The sequence below is a fragment of the Bombina bombina genome, chromosome 7, assembly GCF_027579735.1.
Source record: "Bombina bombina isolate aBomBom1 chromosome 7, aBomBom1.pri, whole genome shotgun sequence".
Lineage (NCBI taxonomy): Eukaryota > Metazoa > Chordata > Amphibia > Anura > Bombinatoridae > Bombina > Bombina bombina.
This window is the reverse complement of record NC_069505.1, coordinates 472,211,985-472,236,229: the sequence shown is the minus strand read 5'-3', so window position 1 is coordinate 472,236,229 and position 24,245 is coordinate 472,211,985. Positions and strand designations below refer to the sequence as shown.

The following is a 24,245-nucleotide window of genomic DNA, read 5'->3' as shown; positions in this document are numbered from 1 at the left end:
GCAAGCACTGTAAGGCTAGTGAACCATAGATAAGGTTATTGTCACATGATAAATAGAAATGTGCAAGCACTGTAATACTAGTGAACCATAGATAAGGTTATTGTCACATGATAAATAAATATGTGCAAGCACTGTGAGGCTAGTGAACCATAGATAAGGTTATTGTCACACGATAAAAAAATATGTGCAAGCAGTGTAAGGCTAGTGAACCATAGATAAGGTTATTGTCACATGATAAATAAATATGTGCAAGCAGTGTAAGGCTAGTGAACCATAGATAAGGTTATTGTCACATGATAAATAAATATGTGCAAGCAGTGTAAGGCTAGTGAACCATAGATAAGGTTATTGTCACATGATAAATAAATATGTGCAAGCACTGTAAGGCTAGTGAACCATAGATAAGGTTATTGTCACATGATAAATAAATATGTGCAAGCACTGCAATGCTAGTGAACCATAGATAAGGTTATTGTCACATGATAAATAAATATGTGCAAGCAGTATAAGGCTAGTGAACCATAGATAAGGTTATTGTCACATGATAAATAAATATGTGCAAGCAGTATAAGGCTAGTGAACCATAGATAAGGTGATTGTCACATGATAAATAAATATGTACAAGCACTGCAATGCTAGTGAACCATAGATAAGGTTATTGTCACACAATAAATAAATACGTGCAAACACTGCAATGCTAGTGAACCATAGATAAGGTTATTGTCACATGATAAATAGATATGTGCAAGCACTGTAATACTAGTGAACCATAGATAAGGTTATTGTCACATTATAAATAAATATTTACAAACAGTGTAAGGCTAGTGAACTGTAGATAAGGTTATTGTCACATGATAAATAAATATGTACAAACACTGTAATACTAGTGAACAACAGATAAGGTTATTGTCACACAATAAATAAATATGTGCAAGCACTGTAATACTAGTGAACCATAGATAAGGTTATTGTCACATGATAAATAAATATGTGCAAGCAGTGTAAGGCTAGTGAACCATAGATACGGTTATTGTCACATAATAAATAAATATGTGCAAGCACTGTAATACTAGTGAACCATAGATAAGGTTATTGTCACAAAATAAATAAATATGTGCAAGCACTGTAATACTAGTGAACCATAGATAAGGTTATTGTCACAAAATAAATAAATATGTGCAAGCAGTGTAAGGCTAGTGAACCATAGATAAGGTTATTATCACATGATAAATAAATATGTGCAAGCACTGTAAGGCTAGTAAACCATAGATACGGTTATTGTCACATAATAAATAAATATGTGCAAGCACTGTAAGGCTAGTGAACAATAGATAAGGTTATTGTCACATAATAAATAAATATGTGCAAGCACTGTAATACTAGTGAACCATAGATAAGGTTATTGTCACAAAATAAATAAATATGTGCAATCACTGTAAGGCTAGTGAACAATAGATAAGGTTATTGTCACATGATAAATAAATATGTGCAAGCAGTGTAAGGCTAGTGAACCATAGATAAGGTTATTGTCACATGATAAATAAATATGTGCAAGCAGTGTAAGGCTAGTGAACCATAGATACGGTTATTGTCACATAATAAATAAATATGTGCAAGTACTGTAAGGCTAGTGAACCATAGATATGGTTATTGTCACACAATAAATACATATGTGCAAGCACTGTAAGGCTAGTGAACCATAGATAAGGTTATTGTCACATGATAAATAAATATGTGCAAGCAGTGTAAGGCTAGTGAACCATAGATACGGTTATTTTCACATGATAAATAAATATGTGCAAGCACTGTAAGGCTAGTGAACCATAGATAAGGTTATTGTCACATGATAAATAGAAATGTGCAAGCACTGTAACACTAGTGAACCATAGATAAGGTTATTGTCACATGATAAATAAATATGTGCAAGCAGTGTAATACTAGTGAACCATAGATAAGGTAATTGTCACATGATAAATAAATATGTGCAAGCACTGTAAGGCAAGTGAAGCATAGATAAGGTTATTGTCACACGATAAATAAATATGTGCAAGCACTGTAAGGCAAGTGAAGCATAGATAAGGTTATTGTCACACGATAAATAAATATGTGCAAGCACTGTAAGGCTAGTGAACAATAGATAAGGTTATTGTCACATGATAAATAGAAATGTGCAAGCACTGTAATACTAGTGAACAATAGATAAGGTTATTGTCACACGATAAATAAATATGTGCAAGCACTGTAAGGCTAGTGAACAATAGATAAGGTTATTGTCACATGATAAATAAATATGTGCAAGCAGTGTAAGGCTAGTGAACCATAGATAATGTTATTGTCACATGATAAATAAATATGTGCAAGCAGTGTAAGGCTAGTGAACCATAGATAATGTTATTGTCACATGATAAATAAATATGTACAAGCAGTGTAAGGCTAGTGAACCATAGATAATGTTATTGTCACATGATAAATAAATATGTGCAAGCAGTGTAAGGCTAGTAAACCATAGATAATGTTATTGTCACATGATAAATAAATATGTGCAAGCAGTGTAAGGCTAGTGAACCATAGATAATGTTATTGTCACATGATAAATAAATATGTGCAAGCAGTGTAAGGCTAGTGAACCATAGATAAGGTTATTGTCACATGATAAATAAATATGTGGAAGCAGTGTAAGGCTAGTGAACACTAGATAAGGTTATTGTCACATGATAAATAAATATGTGCAAGCACTGTAATACTAGTGAACCATAGATAATGTTATTGTCACATGATAAATAAATATGTGCAAGCAGTGTAAGGCTAGTGAACCATAGATACAGTTATTGTCACATAATAAATAAATATGTGCAAGCACTGTAAGGCTAGTGAACAATAGATAAGGTTATTGTCACATGATAAATAAATATGTGCAAGCAGTGTAAGGCTAGTGAACCATAGATAATGTTATTGTCACATGATAAATAAATATGTGCAAGCACTGTAAGGCTAGTGAACCATAGATAAGGTTATTGTCACATGATAAATAAATATGTGCAAGCACTGTAAGGCTAGTGAACCATAGATACGGTTATTGTCACATAATAAATAAATATGTGCAAGCACTGTAATGCTAGTGAACCATAGATAAGGTTATTGTCACATGATAAATAAATATGTGCAAGCAGTGTAAGGCTAGTGAACCATAGATACGGTTATTGTCAAATGATAAATAAATATGTGCAAGCACTGTAATGCTAGTAAACCATAGATAAGTTTATTGTCACATGATAAATAAATATGTGCAAGTACTGTAAGGCTAGTGAACCATAGAAAAGGTTATTGTCACACAATAAATACATATGTGAAAGCACTGTAAGGCTAGTGAACCATAGATAAGGTTATTGTCACATGATAAATAAATATGTGCAAGCACTTTAAGGCTAGTGAACCATAGATAAGGTTATTGTCACATGATAAATAAATATGTACAAGCACTGCAATGCAAGTGAACCATAGATACGGTTATTGTCACATGATAAATAAATATGTACAAGCACTGCAATGCAAGTGAACCATAGATAAGGTTATTGTCACATGATAAATAAATATGTGCAAGCACTGTAAGGCTAGTGAACCATAGATAAGGTTATTGTCACATGATAAATAAATATGTGCAAGCAGTGTAAGGCTAGTGAACCATAGATAAGGTTATTGTCACATGATAAATAAATATGTGCAAGCAGTGTAAGGCTAGTGAACCATATATAAGGTTATTGTCACATGATAAATAAATATGTGCAAGCACTGTAAGGCTAGTGAACCATAGATAAGGTTATTGTCACATGATAAATAAATATGTGCAAGCAGTGTAAGGCTAGTGAACCATAGATAAGGTTATTGTCACATGATAAATAAATATGAGCAAGCACTGTAATACTAGTGAACCATAGATAAGGTTATTGTCACATGATAAATAAATATGTGCAAGCACTGTAATGCTAGTGAACCATAGATAAGGTTATTGTCACATGATAAATAAATATGTGCAAGCAGTGTAAGGCTAGTGAACCATAGATACGGTTATTGTCACATAATAAATAAATATGTGCAAGTACTGTAAGGCTAGTGAACCATAGATAAGGTTATTGTCACATGATAAATAAATATGTGCAAGCACTGTAAGGCTAGTGAACCATAGATACGGTTATTTTCACATGATAAATAAATATGTGCAAGCAGTGTAAGGCTAGTGAACCATAGATACGGTTATTTTCACATGATAAATAAATATGTGCAAGCACTGTAAGGCTAGTGAACCATAGATAAGGTTATTGTCACATGATAAATAGAAATGTGCAAGCACTGTAATACTAGTGAACCATAGATAAGGTTATTGTCACATGATAAATAGAAATGTGCAAGCACTTTAAGGCTAGTGAACCATAGATAAGGTTATTGTCACATGATAAATAAATATGTGCAAGCAGTGTAATACTAGTGAACCATAGATAAGGTAATTGTCACATGATAAATAAATATGTGCAAGCAGTGTAAGGCTAGTGAACCATAGATAAGGTTATTGTCACATGATAAATAAATATGTGCAAGCACTGTGAGGCTAGTGAACCATAGATACGGTTATTTTCACATGATAAATAAATATGTGCAAGCACTGTAAGGCTAGTGAACCATAGATAAGGTTATTGTCACATGATAAATAGAAATGTGCAAGCACTGTAATACTAGTGAACCATAGATAAGGTTATTGTCACATGATAAATAAATATGTGCAAGCACTGTAAGGCAAGTGAAGCATAGATAAGGTTATTGTCACACGATAAATAAATATGTGCAAGCAGTGTAAGGCTAGTAAACCATAGATAAGGTTATTGTCACATGATAAATAAATATGTGCAAGCAGTGTAAGGCTAGTAAACCATAGATAATGTTAATGTCACATGATAAATAAATATGTGCAAGCAGTGTAAGGCTAGTAAACCATAGATAATGTTAATGTCACATGATAAATAAATATGTGCAAGCAGTGTAAGGCTAGTGAACCATAGATAAGGTTATTGTCACATGATAAATAAATATGTGCAAGCACTGTGAGGCTAGTGAACCATAGATAAGGTTATTGTCACACGATAAATAAATATGTGCAAGCAGTGTAAGGCTAGTGAACCATAGATAAGGTTATTGTCACATGATAAATAAATATGTGCAAGCAGTGTAAGGCTAGTGAACCATAGATAAGGTTATTGTCACATGATAAATAAATATGTGCAAGCAGTGTAAGGCTAGTGAACCATAGATAAGGTTATTGTCACATGATAAATAAATATGTGCAAGCACTGTAAGGCTAGTGAACCATAGATAAGGTTATTGTCACATGATAAATAAATATGTGCAAGCACTGCAATGCTAGTGAACCATAGATAAGGTTATTGTCACATGATAAATAAATATGTGCAAGCAGTATAAGGCTAGTGAACCATAGATAAGGTTATTGTCACATGATAAATAAATATGTGCAAGCAGTATAAGGCTAGTGAACCATAGATAAGGTGATTGTCACATGATAAATAAATATGTACAAGCACTGCAATGCTAGTGAACCATAGATAAGGTTATTGTCACACAATAAATAAATACGTGCAAACACTGCAATGCTAGTGAACCATAGATAAGGTTATTGTCACATGATAAATAAATATGTGCAAGCACTGTACGGCTAGTGAACCATAGATAAGGTTATTGTCACATGATAAATAGATATGTGCAAGCACTGTAATACTAGTGAACCATAGATAAGGTTATTGTCACATTATAAATAAATATTTACAAACAGTGTAAGGCTAGTGAACTGTAGATAAGGTTATTGTCACATGATAAATAAATATGTACAAACACTGTAATACTAGTGAACAACAGATAAGGTTATTGTCACACAATAAATAAATATGTGCAAGCACTGTAATACTAGTGAACCATAGATAAGGTTATTGTCACATGATAAATAAATATGTGCAAGCAGTGTAAGGCTAGTGAACCATAGATACGGTTATTGTCACATAATAAATAAATATGTGCAAGCACTGTAATACTAGTGAACCATAGATAAGGTTATTGTCACAAAATAAATAAATATGTGCAAGCAGTGTAAGGCTAGTGAACCATAGATAAGGTTATTATCACATGATAAATAAATATGTGCAATCACTGTAAGGCTAGTGAACCATAGGTAAGGTTATTGTCACATGATAAATAAATATGTGCAAGCACTGTAAGGCTAGTGAACCATAGATACGGTTATTGTCACATAATAAATAAATATGTGCAAGCACTGTAAGGCTAGTGAACAATAGATAAGGTTATTGTCACATAATAAATAAATATGTGCAAGCACTGTAATACTAGTGAACCATAGATAAGGTTATTGTCACAAAATAAATAAATATGTGCAATCACTGTAAGGCTAGTGAACCATAGGTAAGGTTATTGTCACATGATAAATAAATATGTGCAAGCACTGTAAGGCTAGTGAACAATAGATAAGGTTATTGTCACATGATAAATAAATATGTGCAAGCAGTGTAAGGCTAGTGAACCATAGATAAGGTTATTGTCACATGATAAATAAATATGTGCAAGCAGTGTAAGGCTAGTGAACCATAGATACGGTTATTGTCACATAATAAATAAATATGTGCAAGTACTGTAAGGCTAGTGAACCATAGATATGGTTATTGTCACACAATAAATACATATGTGCAAGCACTGTAAGGCTAGTGAACCATAGATAAGGTTATTGTCACATGATAAATAAATATGTGCAAGCAGTGTAAGGCTAGTGAACCATAGATACGGTTATTTTCACATGATAAATAAATATGTGCAAGCACTGTAAGGCTAGTGAACCATAGATAAGGTTATTGTCACATGATAAATAGAAATGTGCAAGCACTGTAACACTAGTGAACCATAGATAAGGTTATTGTCACATGATAAATAAATATGTGCAAGCAGTGTAATACTAGTGAACCATAGATAAGGTAATTGTCACATGATAAATAAATATGTGCAAGCACTGTAAGGCAAGTGAAGCATAGATAAGGTTATTGTCACACGATAAATAAATATGTGCAAGCAGTGTAAGGCTAGTGAACAATAGATAAGGTTATTGTCACATGATAAATAGAAATGTGCAAGCACTGTAATACTAGTGAACAATAGATAAGGTTATTGTCACACGATAAATAAATATGTGCAAGCACTGTAAGGCTAGTGAACAATAGATAAGGTTATTGTCACATGATAAATAAATATGTGCAAGCAGTGTAAGGCTAGTGAACCATAGATAATGTTATTGTCACATGATAAATAAATATGTGCAAGCAGTGTAAGGCTAGTGAACCATAGATAATGTTATTGTCACATGATAAATAAATATGTGCAAGCAGTGTAAGGCTAGTAAACCATAGATAATGTTATTGTCACATGATAAATAAATATGTGCAAGCAGTGTAAGGCTAGTGAACCATAGATAAGGTTATTGTCACATGATAAATAAATATGTGCAAGCAGTGTAAGGCTAGTGAACCATAGATAATGTTATTGTCACATGATAAATAAATATGTGCAAGCAGTGTAAGGCTAGTGAACCATAGATAATGTTATTGTCACATGATAAATAAATATGTGCAAGCAGTGTAAGGCTAGTGAACCATAGATAAGGTTATTGTCACATGATAAATAAATATGTGCAAGCACTGTAAGGCTAGTGAACAATAGATAATGTTATTGTCACATGATAAATAAATATGTGCAAGCAGTGTAAGGCTAGTGAACCATAGGTAATGTTATTGTCACATGATAAATAAATATGTACAATCACTGTAAGGCTAGTGAACCATAGGTAAGGTTATTGTCACATGATAAATAAATATGTGCAAGCAGTGTAAGGCTAGTGAACCATAGATAAGGTTATTGTCACATGATAAATAAATATGTGCAAGCACTGTAATTCTAGTAAACACTAGTTAAGGTTATTGTGACATGATAAATAAATATGTACAAACACTGTAATACTAGTGAACAACAGATAAGGTTATTGTCACATGATAAATAAATATGTGCAAGCAGTGTAAGGCTAGTGAACCATAGATAAGGTTATTGTCAAACAATAAATAAATATGTGCAAGCACTGTAAGGCTAGTGAACCATAGATAAGGTTATTGTCAAACAATAAATAAATATGTGCAAGCACTGTAAGGCTAGTGAACCATAGATAAGGTTATTGTCAAACAATAAATAAATATGTGCAAGCACTGTAAGGCTAGTGAACCATAGATAAGGTTATTGTCAAACAATAAATAAATATGTGCAAGCACTGTAAGGCTAGTGAACCATAGATAAGGTTATTGTCACATGATAAATAAATATGTGCAAGCACTGTAAGGCTAGTGAACCATAGATAAGGTTATTGTCAAACAATAAATAAATATGTGCAAGCACTGTAAGGCTAGTGAACCATAGATAAGGTTATTGTCAAACAATAAATAAATATGTGCAAGCAGTGTAAGGCTAGTGAACTATAGATAATGTTATTGTCAAACAATAAATAAATATGTGCAAGCACTGTAAGGCTAGTGAACACTAGATAAGGTTATTGTCACATGATAAATAAATATGTGCAAGCACTGTAAGGCTAGTGAACACTAGATAAGGTTATTGTCACCCGATTGATTCAATCAAGGGTTCTGCCAGTATTCTGCCCCAGTTAAGGTCCCTGCCAGTATTCAGTTAAGGTTCCTGCCAGTATTCTGCCCCAGTTAAGGTACCTGTCTGTATTCATCACATGTGCAGCCTCTGCTGCGTCCAGTCTTTACCAGTGTCTGCTATATCTAGGGTTGCCACCTCAGCCATGTTTTCCTGGACACTTATGAGTTACACATGCTGCAGCGTGTGCAGGGAGGACCATGTATTGTGTTTCTGGACAGCACTATTTATATTCCTCCCTGCACACCCTGCAGCATGTGTAAGTTATAAGTGTTCTGTATTTTAAGGGACAGGTGGCAACCCTAGCTATATCCATCATTGCCTTCTTTGCTATAACCACCGAACAGTACTTAATAAACTCAGTCCAATACCTAAGTAGTTATTATGCTGAAAAGCAGACAAGCACCTTTTAGTAAACAGAACTTAACCTCTTGGGCAACAGATACTAGCACAAACATGACAGTATGTCAGGGCCAAGCATCACAACCGACAGTGGCAGGATACAGGCAGGAAGCTCGAAAGTGGCTCAATGTCATGGCAGCAAGTGGTTTGGCAGCCTTAAAATGATGGTAAACTTTCCCCCTTTGTATAATCAGAGTCAGAATGGGAACAATATTTTAGATGGTGTTTAATTTATTAGTTGTAATAAAGATGCGCCGTAACTTACCTTTTAATCTAGCGATGAAATACTCATACCGCACGCTTCGGCAGCCTACTTCAAAACTAATTTTTATGTGAGATAATGGTTTGAACTGTTTGTTGTAGCTAAAGCGCTGACTGGATTACATTTTAAACTGTTAGCGCACAAAATTATTACTTTTGAAGTGGGCAGCTAGAGAGTGCGGTATTAGAATCGCACAGCTAGATAAAAAATTAAGTAACAGTGCATTTTTATTAGAAGTGATCAATTAAACTTACTGCCTGTAAAATATCGCTAACATTCCAGATCTGTTTATACAAAGGGGAAAGTTTACCATTAATTTAAATAGTCTGTAGTCGATTACAGAACTGAATACAGCTGGCAGACAGGTGGCGCCAGAGAGTAAACCAGCAAAAAATACAGGTTCCCTGATGAAAGCCCGGAGCAAAAGCCCTCCATTGGTTCAACAGAGCAGAGAGACCCAGGATCAACCCCAGGCACAGGCATGACATTAATATTATAACATTTTCTGCTATCCAAAGCACAAATTAATTGCATAATTTAACATACAATGATTTAATGAAAAGTTGTGCAATAAATATTGAAAATGTTAATATAAGCTTAAAGAGATATGAAACCCAAAAATTCTCTTTTTTGATTCAGACAGAGAATACAATTTATATATAAAAAAAAAAAGAATCCAATTTTTTTATTATCAAATTTGCTTTGTTCTTCTGATATTCTGTATTGAAGAGATACCTAGGTAGGGTATATAGCACCACATGGCAGGATATAGTGCTGCCATCTAGTGTTCTTGCAAATGGACAACAGTCTTGCAAATCTGCTGCTATATAGTGCTCCAGAATTGGGCCGGCACCTAAGCTTACGTCTCTGCTTTTCAACAAAAGATACTAAGACAATAAAGAAAAAATTATAATAGAAGTACATCAGCAAGGTGTTTAAAAATCACTGCTCTATCTGAATCATGAAAGAACATCATGGGGTTTTATATCCCTTTTTAATTTTAGCTGGGTGGTCCCTAAAATAAGACAAGGGGTGCACCAATAAAAAAAAAAGGAACCGTCATGGCTAGTTAGTTTATAAAGGTTAACTTTGCTCCCTATCATCTCACATGTTGTGTGCCCTCGGCTTTGTATATATGTATTTTGCAGAGCAGTTACTCATTTCTAATGAATACATAAAAAATGACTTTAATATTTGTTTAAGATTCGTATTGCTGTACAGTGTATATCGCCAGTGGGTAGGTGAGACTTTAATATTTGTTTAAGATTTGTATTGCTGTACAGTGTATATCGGCAGTGGGTAGGTGAGACTAATATTTATTTAAGATTCATATTGCTGTACAGTGTATATCGTTAGTGGGTAGGTGAGACTTTAATATGTTTAAGATTCATATTGCTGTACAGTGTATATCGGCAGTGGGTAGGTGAGAATTACGTCAGCACAAAATATAAATACATAACTGACTTATAAATATTATACACAGATAAAAACTGAATATTACTGCTGAACTGGTTTCTAAATAATCACTTTATCCTGTTTGTGTGTTTTATCAAATTAACGTGTGTCTGCCGTGTAACCATCTGAGCAAATATAATTTATTTACATGAGACAGGATCGTCCCTTTATTTAATATGCACTAATCACCTGTAGCCGTACTTATAGGAACTTCATCCTCCTCAGTCTTCACCTGATCATACGAATACAGATCTTCTGTTATCTCAACTTTCACTATATCAGCGTTATCTTCGTCTGTACAAATAAAGCAGATTCAGTTTTTATATCACATAATCTAGTTTTTATATCACATAATCTAGTGTTTATATCACATGATCTGGTGTTTATATCACATGATCTAGTGTTTATATCACATGATCTAGTGTTTATATCACATGATCTAGTATTTATATCACATGATCTAGTGTTTATATCATGTGATTTAGCTTTTATATCTCATGATCTAAATATGAGCAAAGAAAGCTGTGAAAAAACAAAATGTATGCTTACCTGATAAATTTCTTTCTTTCCAGACATGGAAAGTCAACGACGTCATTTCAATTACTAGTGGGATATTCAACTCCTGGCCAGCAGAAGGAGGCAAAGAGCACCCCAGCAAAGCTGTTAAGTGTAACTGCCTTACCCATAACCCCCAGTCAATCAGCCAAAGGAAATGGAAAAAGGAAGAAACACAAGGGTGAAAAGGTGCCTGAGGTTTACTAAATTAAAACAAAAAACTGCCAAATTAAAAAAGGGCGGGGTCGTGGACTCTCCATGTCCGGAAATAAATACATTTATCAGGTAAGCATACATTTTGTTTTCTTTCCTATGACATGGACCTAACCAGATTCTATACAAAGGCTTGAACACCTGGTAAATCTGCCAGACGTTTGTGCAAAAGAATAGATAACGCAGAAATCTGACACTTTAGAGTACTGACCGATAACCCCTTATCTAGTCCATCCTGAAGAAAAGACAAAATCCGGGGAATCCTCACCCGGCTCCAGGAGAACCCCTTAGATTCACACCAAGAAAGATATTTACGCCATATCTTATGGTAAATCTTGCGAGTAACCGGTTTTCGAGCCTGAATCATAGTTTCAATGACTGCATCATAAAAACCACGCTTAGACAGAACTAGGCGTTCAATCTAGGTTTGGATGGAGGAAAGGACCTTGAAGAAGAAGGTATTTCCTCTGAGGTAACCTCCAAGGAGGTAGAGATGACATCCTCATAAATCTGCGAACCAGATCCTGCAAGGCCATGCAGGAGCTATTAGAATCACCAACGCTCTCTCCTGTTTGATACGAGCAATGACTCGTGGAAGGAGCGCAAACGGAGGAGACAGATAAGCCAGAGAAAACCTCCAAGGAACCTCTAGAGCATCTATTAGAACGGCCTGAAAATCCCTTGACCTTGAACCGTACTTTGGAACCTTGGCGTTTTGATGAGACACCATCAGATCCAACTCTAAAACCCCCCACTTGAGGGTTATCTGAGAGAACATTTCAGATGGAGAGCCCACTCCCCGGGTGTCAGGGTACCAGGAATCAGACTGAGACGTGAAGTGCATAAATAATCACACCTTTATTAATAACAAACAATAATAAAAAGTCCACAAGCCAAATGACAAGCGAGGAGTCAAAGCCAGAGCTGGTAGTCAGACAAGCCGGGATCAGGAGCCAAATCGAGTAGTCAGATGAGCCGGGATCAGGAACAGGAAAACAGCAGAGTCAGGAACAAGCCAGGGATCAGAAACCAGAAGGGACGTCAGACAAGCCAGGTAATACACAGGAACTGGAACGCAGGAACTAGCAAAAAAGTCTGAGACAATGCAAGGGCAAAAGCATACTGAACAGAGGTCCTTTAAATAATAAGTGTGACATTATAATCCTGGGACTGTAACCTGTCTCCCACTGATGATGTTAACCAGTTTGGCCATAAGAGAGCACCCAGATGAGAGAGCAGCATTACATCTTCTGCATCAGATTAAGTAAGAGAGGTAAGTAAAATGGCTGCCAGCAGCAAATAACAAACAAAGCAGGGTGAAACCCTGACACCGGGATGAAAGGTCTGTCTGCTCAGAAAATCTGCTTCCCAGTTGTCCACTCCTGGAATGTGGATGGCAGATAGGAGACAATCGTGGGCTTCCACCCACTGCAGAATGCGAGTCACCTCTTTCATGGATAAGGAACTCTAAGTCCCTCCCTGGTGGTTGATGTAAGCCACTGAGGTGATGTTATCGGATTGGAATCTTATAAACCGGACCAACAACAGTTGAGGCCACGCTGATAGGGCATTGAAGATGGCTCTCAACTCCAAGATGTTTATGGGAAGAGAGGACTCCTCCCGAGACCAAAGGCCCTGAGCCTTTAGAGGGCCCCAAAATGCTCCCCAGCGTGACAGGCTGGCATCCGTCGTCACAATTTCCCAGGAAGGTCTTAGAAAGCAAGTTCCCCCGAGACAGATGCTCCTGTGATACCCACCACAAGAGAGAGTCTCTTGTTAGAGGGTCTAGATTTATCCGCTGAGTTAAGTCCGAATGATCTTCGTTCCATTGACAGAGCATACAAAGCTGCAGCAGTCTTAGATGGAACCGAGCGTAAGGAATGATGTCAATGGATGCCACCATCAGACCAATCACCTCCATGCATTGGGCCACAGATGGACGAAAGGCAGACTGGAGAGAAAGGCAGGAGAATATTCTGGGATTCGTGGCCAGGCCAAAAGGAAGTGCAACAAATTGGAAGTGCCTGTCCAGAAAAGCAAACCTCAGATACTGATGGTCTTCCCTGTGAATGGGAACGTGAAGGTAAGTGTCCTTCAGGTCTATGGACGTCATAAACTGACCTTCCTGTACCAAAGTAAGAATGGAATGAATAGTATCTATCTTGAAGGACGGAACCCTGAGGAATTTGTTGAGACACTTGAGGTCTAGAATAGGCCGAAAAGTTCCCTCATTTTTGGGAACCACAAATAGATTTGAATAGAATCCTAGACACTGTTCTGCTAGAGGGATAGGAACAATAACTCCCAGAGAGTATAGGTATTTTACACAGTTTAAAAAGGCTTCCTTCTTTATTTGGTTTGAGGATAGTCTTGACAGGAGAAATCTGCCCCTGGGAGGGCAAGACTTGAATCCCATTCTGTAACCCTGTGATTCTATGTCCACCACCCAAGGGTCTGGGACATCTCGTATCCAGGCTTGACGAAAAAGAGAAAGCCTGATCCACACTGGAATCAGGGGCAGAACCTTCATGCTGATTTAGAGTCAGCAGAGGGCTTCTTGTTTTGTTTTTCTTTTATTCCAGGGCTGGTTGGATTTCCAAGAAGATCTGGGTTGATCAGGTTTAGATCTAGGTTTATTCTTCTTGTCCTGAGGTAGGAAAGATCCCTTTCCACCTGTAATCTCTGAAATGATCTCTGCCAGACCAGATCCAAACAGAGTCTTTCCCTTGTAAGTTAAAGCCAAAAGCTTAGCCTTAGAAGAGACATTGGCCGACCAAGATTTTAACCACGGAGCCCTGGAGGCTAGTATCGTGAAGCTAGACATCTTAGCTCCCAGACAAATTATCTGCATATTGGCATCACAGATAAATGTATTGGCCAATTTGAGAGCTTTGATCCTTTCTTGGATCTCCTCTACTGTAGTTTGCTGTTTAATAATATCAGACAATGTATCGCACCAATAAGATGCAGCGCCTACAATCGTAGCAAAACTCGCTGATGGTTACCACTGTAACCCTTGATGAATATACATCCTTTTTAAGTAAGCCTCTAGCTTCTTGTCCATTGGGTCTTTAAAAGAGCAACTATCCTCTATAGGAATGGTAGTTCTCTTTGCAAGAGTAGAAATAGCCCCTTCTACTTTAGGAACAGTGCGCCATGAGTCACGAATGGAGTCCGCAACAGGAAACATCTTCTTAAAAATAGGGGACGAGGAAAAAGGAACCCCTGGCTTATCCCATTCCTGAGCGATAATTTCAGACATCTTCCTTGGGATAGGAAAAACCTCCTCAGAAGATGGGGAATCATAGACTCTATCCAATTTAGAAGAATTTGTGGGGTTGACAGCAACCGAAGGTTCAGAGTCATCTAAGGTAGCTATGACCTACTTCAATAGTAACCAAATGTGTTCAAGCTTAAATCTAAAATTAACCTCTTCAGATTCTGAAGATTTCTCTGCTAAAGTGTCAGAGTATGAGATCTCGCCTTCAGAAGCTACTGAAGTATTCTCCTCATCAAACATCTGATCAAGGGTTGCTAAAGCAGTCCTAGAATCAGAAGCCTCAGTAGCAGGCAAATGTTTAGATTTTCTCTTACACTTACCCAATGCAGGTAAAGCTGACAAAGTCGCAGTTACTGCAGAAGAAACATGAGCAGCAAAATCCCCAGGTAAATAAACACCCCCAGGTGGATGAGAGGACACAGATAGTGCAGTACGAGAAACAATTAAGGATTGGGAGGTCTGAGAAGAAAGCTGAGGCATATCATGCACAGCAGAATCCTGAGAGACACTTGGCTCAGAAAGGAAATTTTTTTCTTTATATTTCAAAGTCTTTGCTAAACAAGCAGAACAAAACTGCATAGGTAGGGCAATCTGGTTATCAAAGCAAAGTAAACATCTATCTATAGAGATAGATTGATCCTGATCTGAGTCCATAGTCTGGATAAAGATCCCACAAGTAATGTAGAAATATAGGGATTCTTAATGCAAAATAAAAACTTAAAGGCACACTGAACCCAATTTTTTTCTTTTGTGATTCAGATAGAGCATACAATTTTAAGCAACTTTCTAATTTACTCCTATTATCAAATTTTCTTCATTCTCTTTGTATCTTTATTTGAAAAGCAATAATGTAAGTTTAGATCCCGGCCCATTTTTGGTTAACAACCTGGGTTGTTCTTGCTGATTGGTGGATACATTTACCCACCAATAAACAAGTACTGTCCAGGGTTCTAAACCAAAATTTGACTGACTCCTTAGCTTAGATGCCTTCTTTTTCAAATAAAGGTAGCAAGAGAAGTAAGAAAAATTGATAATAGGAGTAAATTAGAAAGTTGCTTAAAATTGAATGCGCTATCTGAATCACAAAAGAAAATAATTGTGTTCAGTATCCCTTTAATGCTTCAGAAGATTATTTTAAATAATCAGGCAAAAAAATAAAACAAAAATAAATATTGCAATCAATATTAGATAACACTTTAAAGGGACACTGAACCCAAATTTTTTCTTTCATGATACAGATAGAGCATGACATTTTAAGCAATTTTCTAATTTACTCCTATTATCAAATGTTCTTCATTCTCTTGGTATCTTTATTTAAAATGCAAGAATGTAAGTTTAGATGCCGGCGCATTTTTGGTGAACAACCTGGGTTGTTCTTGCCGATTGGTGGATAAATTCATCCACAAATAAAAAAGTGCTGGCCAGAGTTCTTAACCAAAAAAGCTTAGATGCCTTCTTTTTCAAATAAAGATAGCAAGAGAACGAAGAAAAATTGATAATAGGAGTAAATTAGAAAGTTCCTTAAAATTGTATGCTCTATCTGAATCACAAAAGAAATAAATTGGGTTAAGTGTCCCTTTAATAAAACTGCCTCAGACGCCTGAGGCTCCTACCAGTCAGAAGAATGTCCCACTAGTAATTTGTCTCTGAAAAACTCCTGATTGCTGAAAAAAACAGAAGCCGATTTCACAAAAGACCAGGCAGAACCAAAGACGGCTGCTCAATCTTGTATAACTGCTTGGCTCCGTAAAAGCGGAAGTGTGGTCTACACGTGATCGGGACAAAAATCAACTGCGACACAGAAATGTACTCTGCTCTAAAAAAAGAGTACGAAAACAACTGCAGTTTGAAAAACGGCTAATATTTATAAGACCGTGTAAACTGACTAAGTATAAAAACAGAGCGCAATCTCCTCTACTATTACATAGAAGAATCCTGGTAGCTCAGTAAACCAATACTCCTCTACCCCAGAAACGCAATAAAAATAAATTGAGGGGGGCGGAGTTTGCCTACATCCAAGATGGACGTGTCTCCCTAGAGCTCTGCACTTCAGTCTGGGGAGAATCACCATCACCCGCTCAAATCTGCTCAGAGAGGACATCAAAAGTGACAGATAACACCATGAGTATGCAGTGCACCGAAAGATACCACTCTTGTGCCCCATACCTCTGAATTTCGCTCCCTGTCTGGAGCGCAAAAGTCCGGTCGCAGCCGCCATCTTTTTTCAATGCCGGAGCTGTTTCACTGCACCAGCGCAACCTCACTCCAGCTCAGCTAAGCCAGCGCAGTGAAGCGACGGATAAGGCATCAGAGCTCCCTTACCTCCGGAGCGTGAGTATGTGTCCGTAACAGCTCCACACCCAGCCTACCCATAGCGCCCTGATTGACCTCATGGGGATTAGTCACATGCTAAACCACGGGCCACAAAGTTATCAAAAAGGTCCTCCTAACTTTAGCCTCAAGCCGGCTCCAAAGAAACTAAATTGAACCCCTAAGTTAAAAATGAATACATAAGGGAAACTGCACCTTTATAAATCCCCTGTTAAGTTTGGGCAACAAACCTGTGAACACACAACAGAGGGGCCTAGTCGCCTGAAAAATAGAAACTCTCCACGTGGCAACTACTACTCAGGCCCATGCCTTCTGAATTTAGTCTCGCACATTATCCCCTTCAGCAACAACAAGGCACTTATTAACAATCAGATGTTATTATCCTAAACCCAAAACGGACACCACCACATTACTAGATCCTGAGTTGGTCCCAGAACAGAACAAACCTTGAGGGAATCTATAATAATACTGCCATTTTATGAACGACCCACTTGTTTTTTCTTTACATTTAGCTCTGTCTGTTTTTCCAATATGGTGGTTCACTTCTAACCCTTGCCTGCCATCTTGTGGCCAACAGAGATGCAACACACAGAAGATTCATTTCTCTCAGCACTTTTTCATTTCTTATACAAGTTTGCCATCTAGTGGTTTAAAGGTGTTATTGTATATAAAGGACTTCAGATTTCTCAGCAACTTTTCATTTCTAATGCAAGACTGACATCTAGTGGATATGGTTATCATCACACTGAATTGTTCTCAACATACAATTTAAACCCAAGAGAATTAAGAAATTATAACTAATCTGGAAAAAAACACTTTTACCTCTTCCCAAAATTAACCTCTTACAGGACAATCCAATCAAGAATATCAAAATGACGACAAAGAGATTAAACAAGTCAGAGAAGATGGGAGGAGGAAAAAACACTCCAGTTACTTCTTACTTCAAGCAAACGCAGAGTGATAATCCAGCTGAACTCAACACTGAGTCTAGGGCATTAACGGAAGTCGCTTCATCAGAGCCTAACACTATAGATGATAACACACCTCTGACTAGAGCTGATCTTCACCTACTAGTATCAAAACAAGATATCACTAGCAGCTTCGATAAATTATGGGCTAAAATGGACGCCATGCATACCTCTATGAATGAGAGTCTAAATGATATCAAGAAAGATATGTCAGACCTAGGCGCAAGGGTCGAATCTTTAGAGGAAAACAACGACAACATTATAGAAGATGTAGAGATGGCGGTCCAGCAGACATCCCAACAACAGCAGGTAGTTAATGCACTACTAGACAAGTTAGAAGATATGGAGAATAGGAGCAGACGTTGCAACATTCGTCTCAAAGGCATCCCAGAATCTGTAACACCTACAGACCTTCCTTCATACCTCCATCAACTATTTTGTGCAATCACAGGAATGGACACATCCACAGAAATTGAAATAGAGAGGGCTCATAGAGTACTCAAGCCTAAGCCCAGAGCTGATCTCCCACCCAGGGATGTCATTGTGGCCTTTCTAAGATTCCCTGAAAAAGACAAGATCCTCAGAGAAGCAGCAAAACAACCTACCTTTAAATTCAGGGGTAATGTGGTACACTTTTTCCAGGATCTTAGTAACAGAACTTTACAAAGAAGGGGAGCCCTGAGACCCCTAACAACTCTCTTACGGAAAAATCAGATCCAATACAGATGGGGATACCTGTCATGAACCAAGCCTCCAGACGAAAAAGAAAAAGAAAAGGTCTGGGAGGCATTCTGCTAAGAAGGGCTGTGTGGGGATTTGAACCTGTGACTCTGTGGTTGCTATTTCTGTTTGCTTACATGTTGAGCCACAGCCAGTTCTAGCAATAGCATGGATCTTAAAAGATCTGATAAATAACTATTTGCCTTACTTGTTATTACACCTGTGCAACACACAGGTGTTCTCAATTCTGGAATTAATCAGAACCAACCCTGTGCAAAACCTCCCTATTTAAGGATGGCTTTTAGTCTGCATTTTTGTCTTCACATTGGATCTGTTTTGTCAAGTCAGAACCTGTTTCCTGTATTTCTTTGGAGAAAGATTTCCTTTGCACCTGTTTACAAGGTATTACCAGGAGAAAGCCTTTACCTTTAAACCTGTTACCAATCTACAAGTTTGTTTCCTGCTTTATGCAATTCCTGCACTTGGCCATTGCCAGGAGAAAGATTTCCTTTGCACCTGTTTACAAGGTATTACCAGGAGAAAGCCTTTACCTTTAAACCTGTTACCAATCTTCAAGTTTGTTTCCTGCCTTGTGCATTTCCTGCACTCAGCAATTACAAGGAGAGAGACTTTACCTTTAAACCTGTTACCAGTTTGCAAGTTGTTTCCTGCACTGTGCAATTCCTGCACTCAGCAATTACAAGGAGAGAGACTTTACCTTTAAACCTGTTACCAGTTTGCAAGTTGTTTCCTGCATTGTGCAATTCCTGCACTCAGCAATTACAAGGAGAGAGACTTTACCTTTAAACCTGTTACCAGTTTGCAAGTTGTTTCCTGCCTTGTGCAATTCCTGGACTCAGCAATTACAAGGAGAAAGACTTTACCTTTAAACCTGCTACCTGTTTACAAGTTGTTTTCTGCCTTGTGCAAATCTTACATTTCAGTTATTACCAAGAGAAAGACTTTCCTTTTTGAATCTGCATCTCTGCTTACTAGTTTTCTTTATTTTCACTCCTGCTGTATGTGGTCTTAACATACCTGAGTAGCATATTTAAATATTCTGCAAGTATTTGCTTAAACAAAGTATTTTGTTGTTTAAATAAATTTGTTTTCATTTTCAATCAGTATGGCTTCTACTAATCTTCCTTTAAAGCAACTGTTCCAGACAATGAGGCTCTCACATGATATCCTGAGACATAACATGACAGAATGTGAAGACCATAAAAGAGAGCCCTCTGGGATTATTGCTGTATTGTATTCAGTGTTAAAGTTTATTAAGGGCATACTCATTAACTTTATGGAGCTGGTGGAAATGTTATCTCTCCCAACCGAAACCTTGTCTAAAGTTACCTCCCAAATAAGGAAAGGTTTTAAAGAACCCTTAACAGAAGAGGAGAAAATTCGGCGAAGACAACTTAACCTCTGTTTCTATTGTGGGGGACCTGGTCACCGCATCACAGGGTGTCCAGTAAGACCTCCTAGAGGATCAAGTCAAGATACAGCCAAGTTGAAAATGAACTCTGATGTTAAGGGAACAAATTATACTTCTACTAGCAAACTGTATGATACCCCTGGAGATGACCCAGCTATGGAGAATACATCTATTCTACAAACAACCGTTTCTAACACGCTTCAAGAAATGGTACCTGATTTGAAACAGATGGTGATTGGGAGTACAACTCCAACTACATCCATTACCCATACCACTGCGTCTGTTTCTGCATCAACCACATTGGGGAACTCTGCAAAAATACCTCCTGGAAATCCTGCACATTACCTTGTTTCTGCCCTGGCTGGAGATCCAGCTAACAAAAGTCACTCATCAGACATAAAAGTGACAAACCTTCCAGCTGAATCAGACTCTGCCAATTCTAAAGATCCACACCTCCTTGTACCACCTTCACCCAGCTACTCATTGACTGAGAAAGAATTGGATGAGATGGTTGAATTGGATATAAATGACACAGAAAATGAATTCCTGGACTCTGAAGGAGAGGTCATACCTTACCCGGAGGTACTCTACCCATCAGGCAGATATGACCCAGATAACGAATTCCTTGACTCTGAAGGAGAGGTCTTTTCCTACCCAGAGGTACCCTGCCCATCAGCCAGTCCATTGCAAGCTGCTGGGTATAATCAGGAACCTCTAAATCAAAACTGTCTTGGTTTTTCAGCTCTTGTTATGCCTACAGGGATATCTTCTAAGGGTCCCCAATCTCAGGCAGCTGTTCCAAGCAAAGAATCCATTCCATCTGATTGTATTAGGGCTTCAAATGGAACACTTGTTCGTAAATCCCACCTTCAGATGTTTGAACAGGCTTTGAGCGCCCAGAGTGCGCTCTTTGGAGGGGGCATCTGTCATGAACCAAGCCTCCAGACGAAAAAGAAAAAGAAAAGGTCTGGGAGGCATTCTGCTAAGAAGGGCTGTGTGGGGATTTGAACCTGTGACTCTGTGGTTGCTATTTCTGTTTGCTTACATGTTGAGCCACAGCCAGTTCTAGCAATAGCATGGATCTTAAAAGATCTGATAAATAACTATTTGCCTTACTTGTTATTACACCTGTGCAACACACAGGTGTTCTCAATTCTGGAATTAATCAGAACCAACCCTGTGCAAAACCTCCCTATTTAAGGATGGCTTTTAGTCTGCATTTTTGTCTTCACATTGGATCTGTTTTGTCAAGTCAGAACCTGTTTCCTGTATTTCTTTGGAGAAAGATTTCCTTTGCACCTGTTTACAAGGTATTACCAGGAGAAAGCCTTTACCTTTAAACCTGTTACCAATCTACAAGTTTGTTTCCTGCTTTATGCAATTCCTGCACTTGGCCATTGCCAGGAGAAAGATTTCCTTTGCACCTGTTTACAAGGTATTACCAGGAGAAAGCCTTTACCTTTAAACCTGTTACCAATCTTCAAGTTTGTTTCCTGCCTTGTGCATTTCCTGCACTCAGCAATTACAAGGAGAGAGACTTTACCTTTAAACCTGTTACCAGTTTGCAAGTTGTTTCCTGCATTGTGCAATTCCTGCACTCAGCAATTACAAGGAGAGAGACTTTACCTTTAAACCTGTTACCAGTTTGCAAGTTGTTTCCTGCATTGTGCAATTCCTGCACTCAGCAATTACAAGGAGAGAGACTTTACCTTTAAACCTGTTACCAGTTTGCAAGTTGTTTCCTGCCTTGTGCAATTCCTGGACTCAGCAATTACAAGGAGAAAGACTTTACCTTTAAACCTGCTACCTGTTTACAAGTTGTTTTCTGCCTTGTGCAAATCTTACATTTCAGTTATTACCAAGAGAAAGACTTTCCTTTTTGAATCTGCATCTCTGCTTACTAGTTTTCTTTATTTTCACTCCTGCTGTATGTGGTCTTAACATACCTGAGTAGCATATTTAAATATTCTGCAAGTATTTGCTTAAACAAAGTATTTTGTTGTTTAAATAAATTTGTTTTCATTTTCAATCAGTATGGCTTCTACTAATCTTCCTTTAAAGCAACTGTTCCAGACAATGAGGCTCTCACATGATATCCTGAGACATAACATGACAATACCCATTTGCACTCCACATATCAAAGGACAATAAACTACTGACAATTAGAGACACGGAGGGGATTCCAGATATCTGTGAAGCTTTAGATCTAGAGCTACCCCCTATCCAAGGTCCTTCATCATCCACGGACATGCCGAAACCACAGAGGATACCCATGAAGTCACAGAGATCTCAGTGGGCAAGAATTCCTACAAAGAAATCTAAAAACACTTGATGGGTTTAATATAAACCTTCTTGAACTAACTCTCTCTCTGCCTCACCCGAGACTTCCTAGTTAGAGGGACACGATGACTGACTTCACATGCTCCCCATCTAACACCAGTAGCTGCCCCACATCAGCAATGTCATGGAGTCAGGAAATTGTTATGTTTATTGTTAGGATGGTACCTAGTATAGTTAGTAGGGACTGATCCTCGTTAAGGTTACTCAGGGTTCAAGGAATTGGAACAGGGGGGCTGGAACTTATATTTACAATGTTAGCACTATGTTCTTTAGAAAACCTCTTCTAATATGCTTACTCTAGGCAATAAGAGGGTGGATAGGTGACGCCTCCTCGGACTCAATGTCCCCCTAGAAGATTTTTTCTATGTTTAGTCAAGATATAATTTTTTTGTTATTTATTCCAGGTTTAACAATATGGGTTGAGAATGTAATGTTTAACACGATTATTAACCTGTTGTATTTTTTTTTTTCTTCTTCTTTCTCTCTCAGAATTTCTCCCTCTTCACCTCTTCTTTTTTCTCCTCATCCTTACTCCCAAAAAGACCACAGATGCTCCGAACACGCAGAAGCAGGGTTGGTGTTCGTATGGGAAACCCGGATTCACCAATTTCAGATAGGTCTCACACGTGGGGTCAGGTAACTGAAAATACACCAATACATACCGACTCTAAGACACCACCCAAACATTTAGATGGCTAGTACCAACATCACACTGGTCTCACATAATGTGAGAGGCCTTAACTCAGATACCAAAAGAAGGAAGGCTATGTCACAATATAAACTTCTAGGGGCTAATGTCATATTCTTACAAGAAACCCATTTTATGACTTCTCAAATCCCGAAATACTGGGAGAGACATTTCCCTTTACATTATCACTCGACGGTTAACCAGAAAAAAAGAGGGGTGTCTATACTCCTCCACTCCTCCCTAAACTTCCAACACACTGACTCCATCATAGACAAGGAAGGTAGATTCCTTATCATTAAAGGCATTATCAATGAAACAGAAATAATCTTCTGCAATGTATACGCCCCAAATGAGCACCAAGAGCAGTTTTTCACTAACTTGTCCTACCTCCTAACTAGTTGGAATGCAACCAGAATTCTCCTGGCAGGTGACTTTAACGTTTCTCTATACACACAATCCCAAGCTTCAAACATCCCCCTCACAACTGCCCAACATAGAATGAATAAAAAGGTTCTATCAATCCTTAATACTATGGCAGGACACAACTTACTGGACACATGGAAGGCATTGTATGGCATCACAGCTGACCACACATTTTACTCCACAGCACATCGTAAATACTTCCGCTTAGATTATATCTTTTCAAGCCAGATCCTCACAGCAAACATTGTGTGTGGTCAGACCACTCAATAGTCTCACTAAAAATGATAGGGATTCTCCCGTATAACAATACCAAAAGCTGGTCATTTGACCCTTTATCTTTAAAATACCCAAACCACAAAGAGACGGTCCTTAAACACATGGAGGAATACTGGAACCTCAACTTGAACACA

The 24,245-nt window shown here is 37.7% G+C and overlaps 1 protein-coding gene across 1 annotated transcript in view; it reads right to left on the bottom strand.

Annotated features, from left to right (window-relative positions):
* Positions 1 to 24,245, bottom strand: part of LOC128666757 (gastrula zinc finger protein XlCGF26.1-like) — a 66,617-nt gene that overhangs the window by 14,901 nt on the left and 27,471 nt on the right. Inside the window, exon 5 of the mRNA XM_053721527.1 lies at positions 11,075 to 11,179. Within this exon, the coding sequence (XP_053577502.1) occupies positions 11,075 to 11,179 (105 nt within the window). The remainder of the gene's footprint in view (positions 1 to 11,074; positions 11,180 to 24,245) is intronic.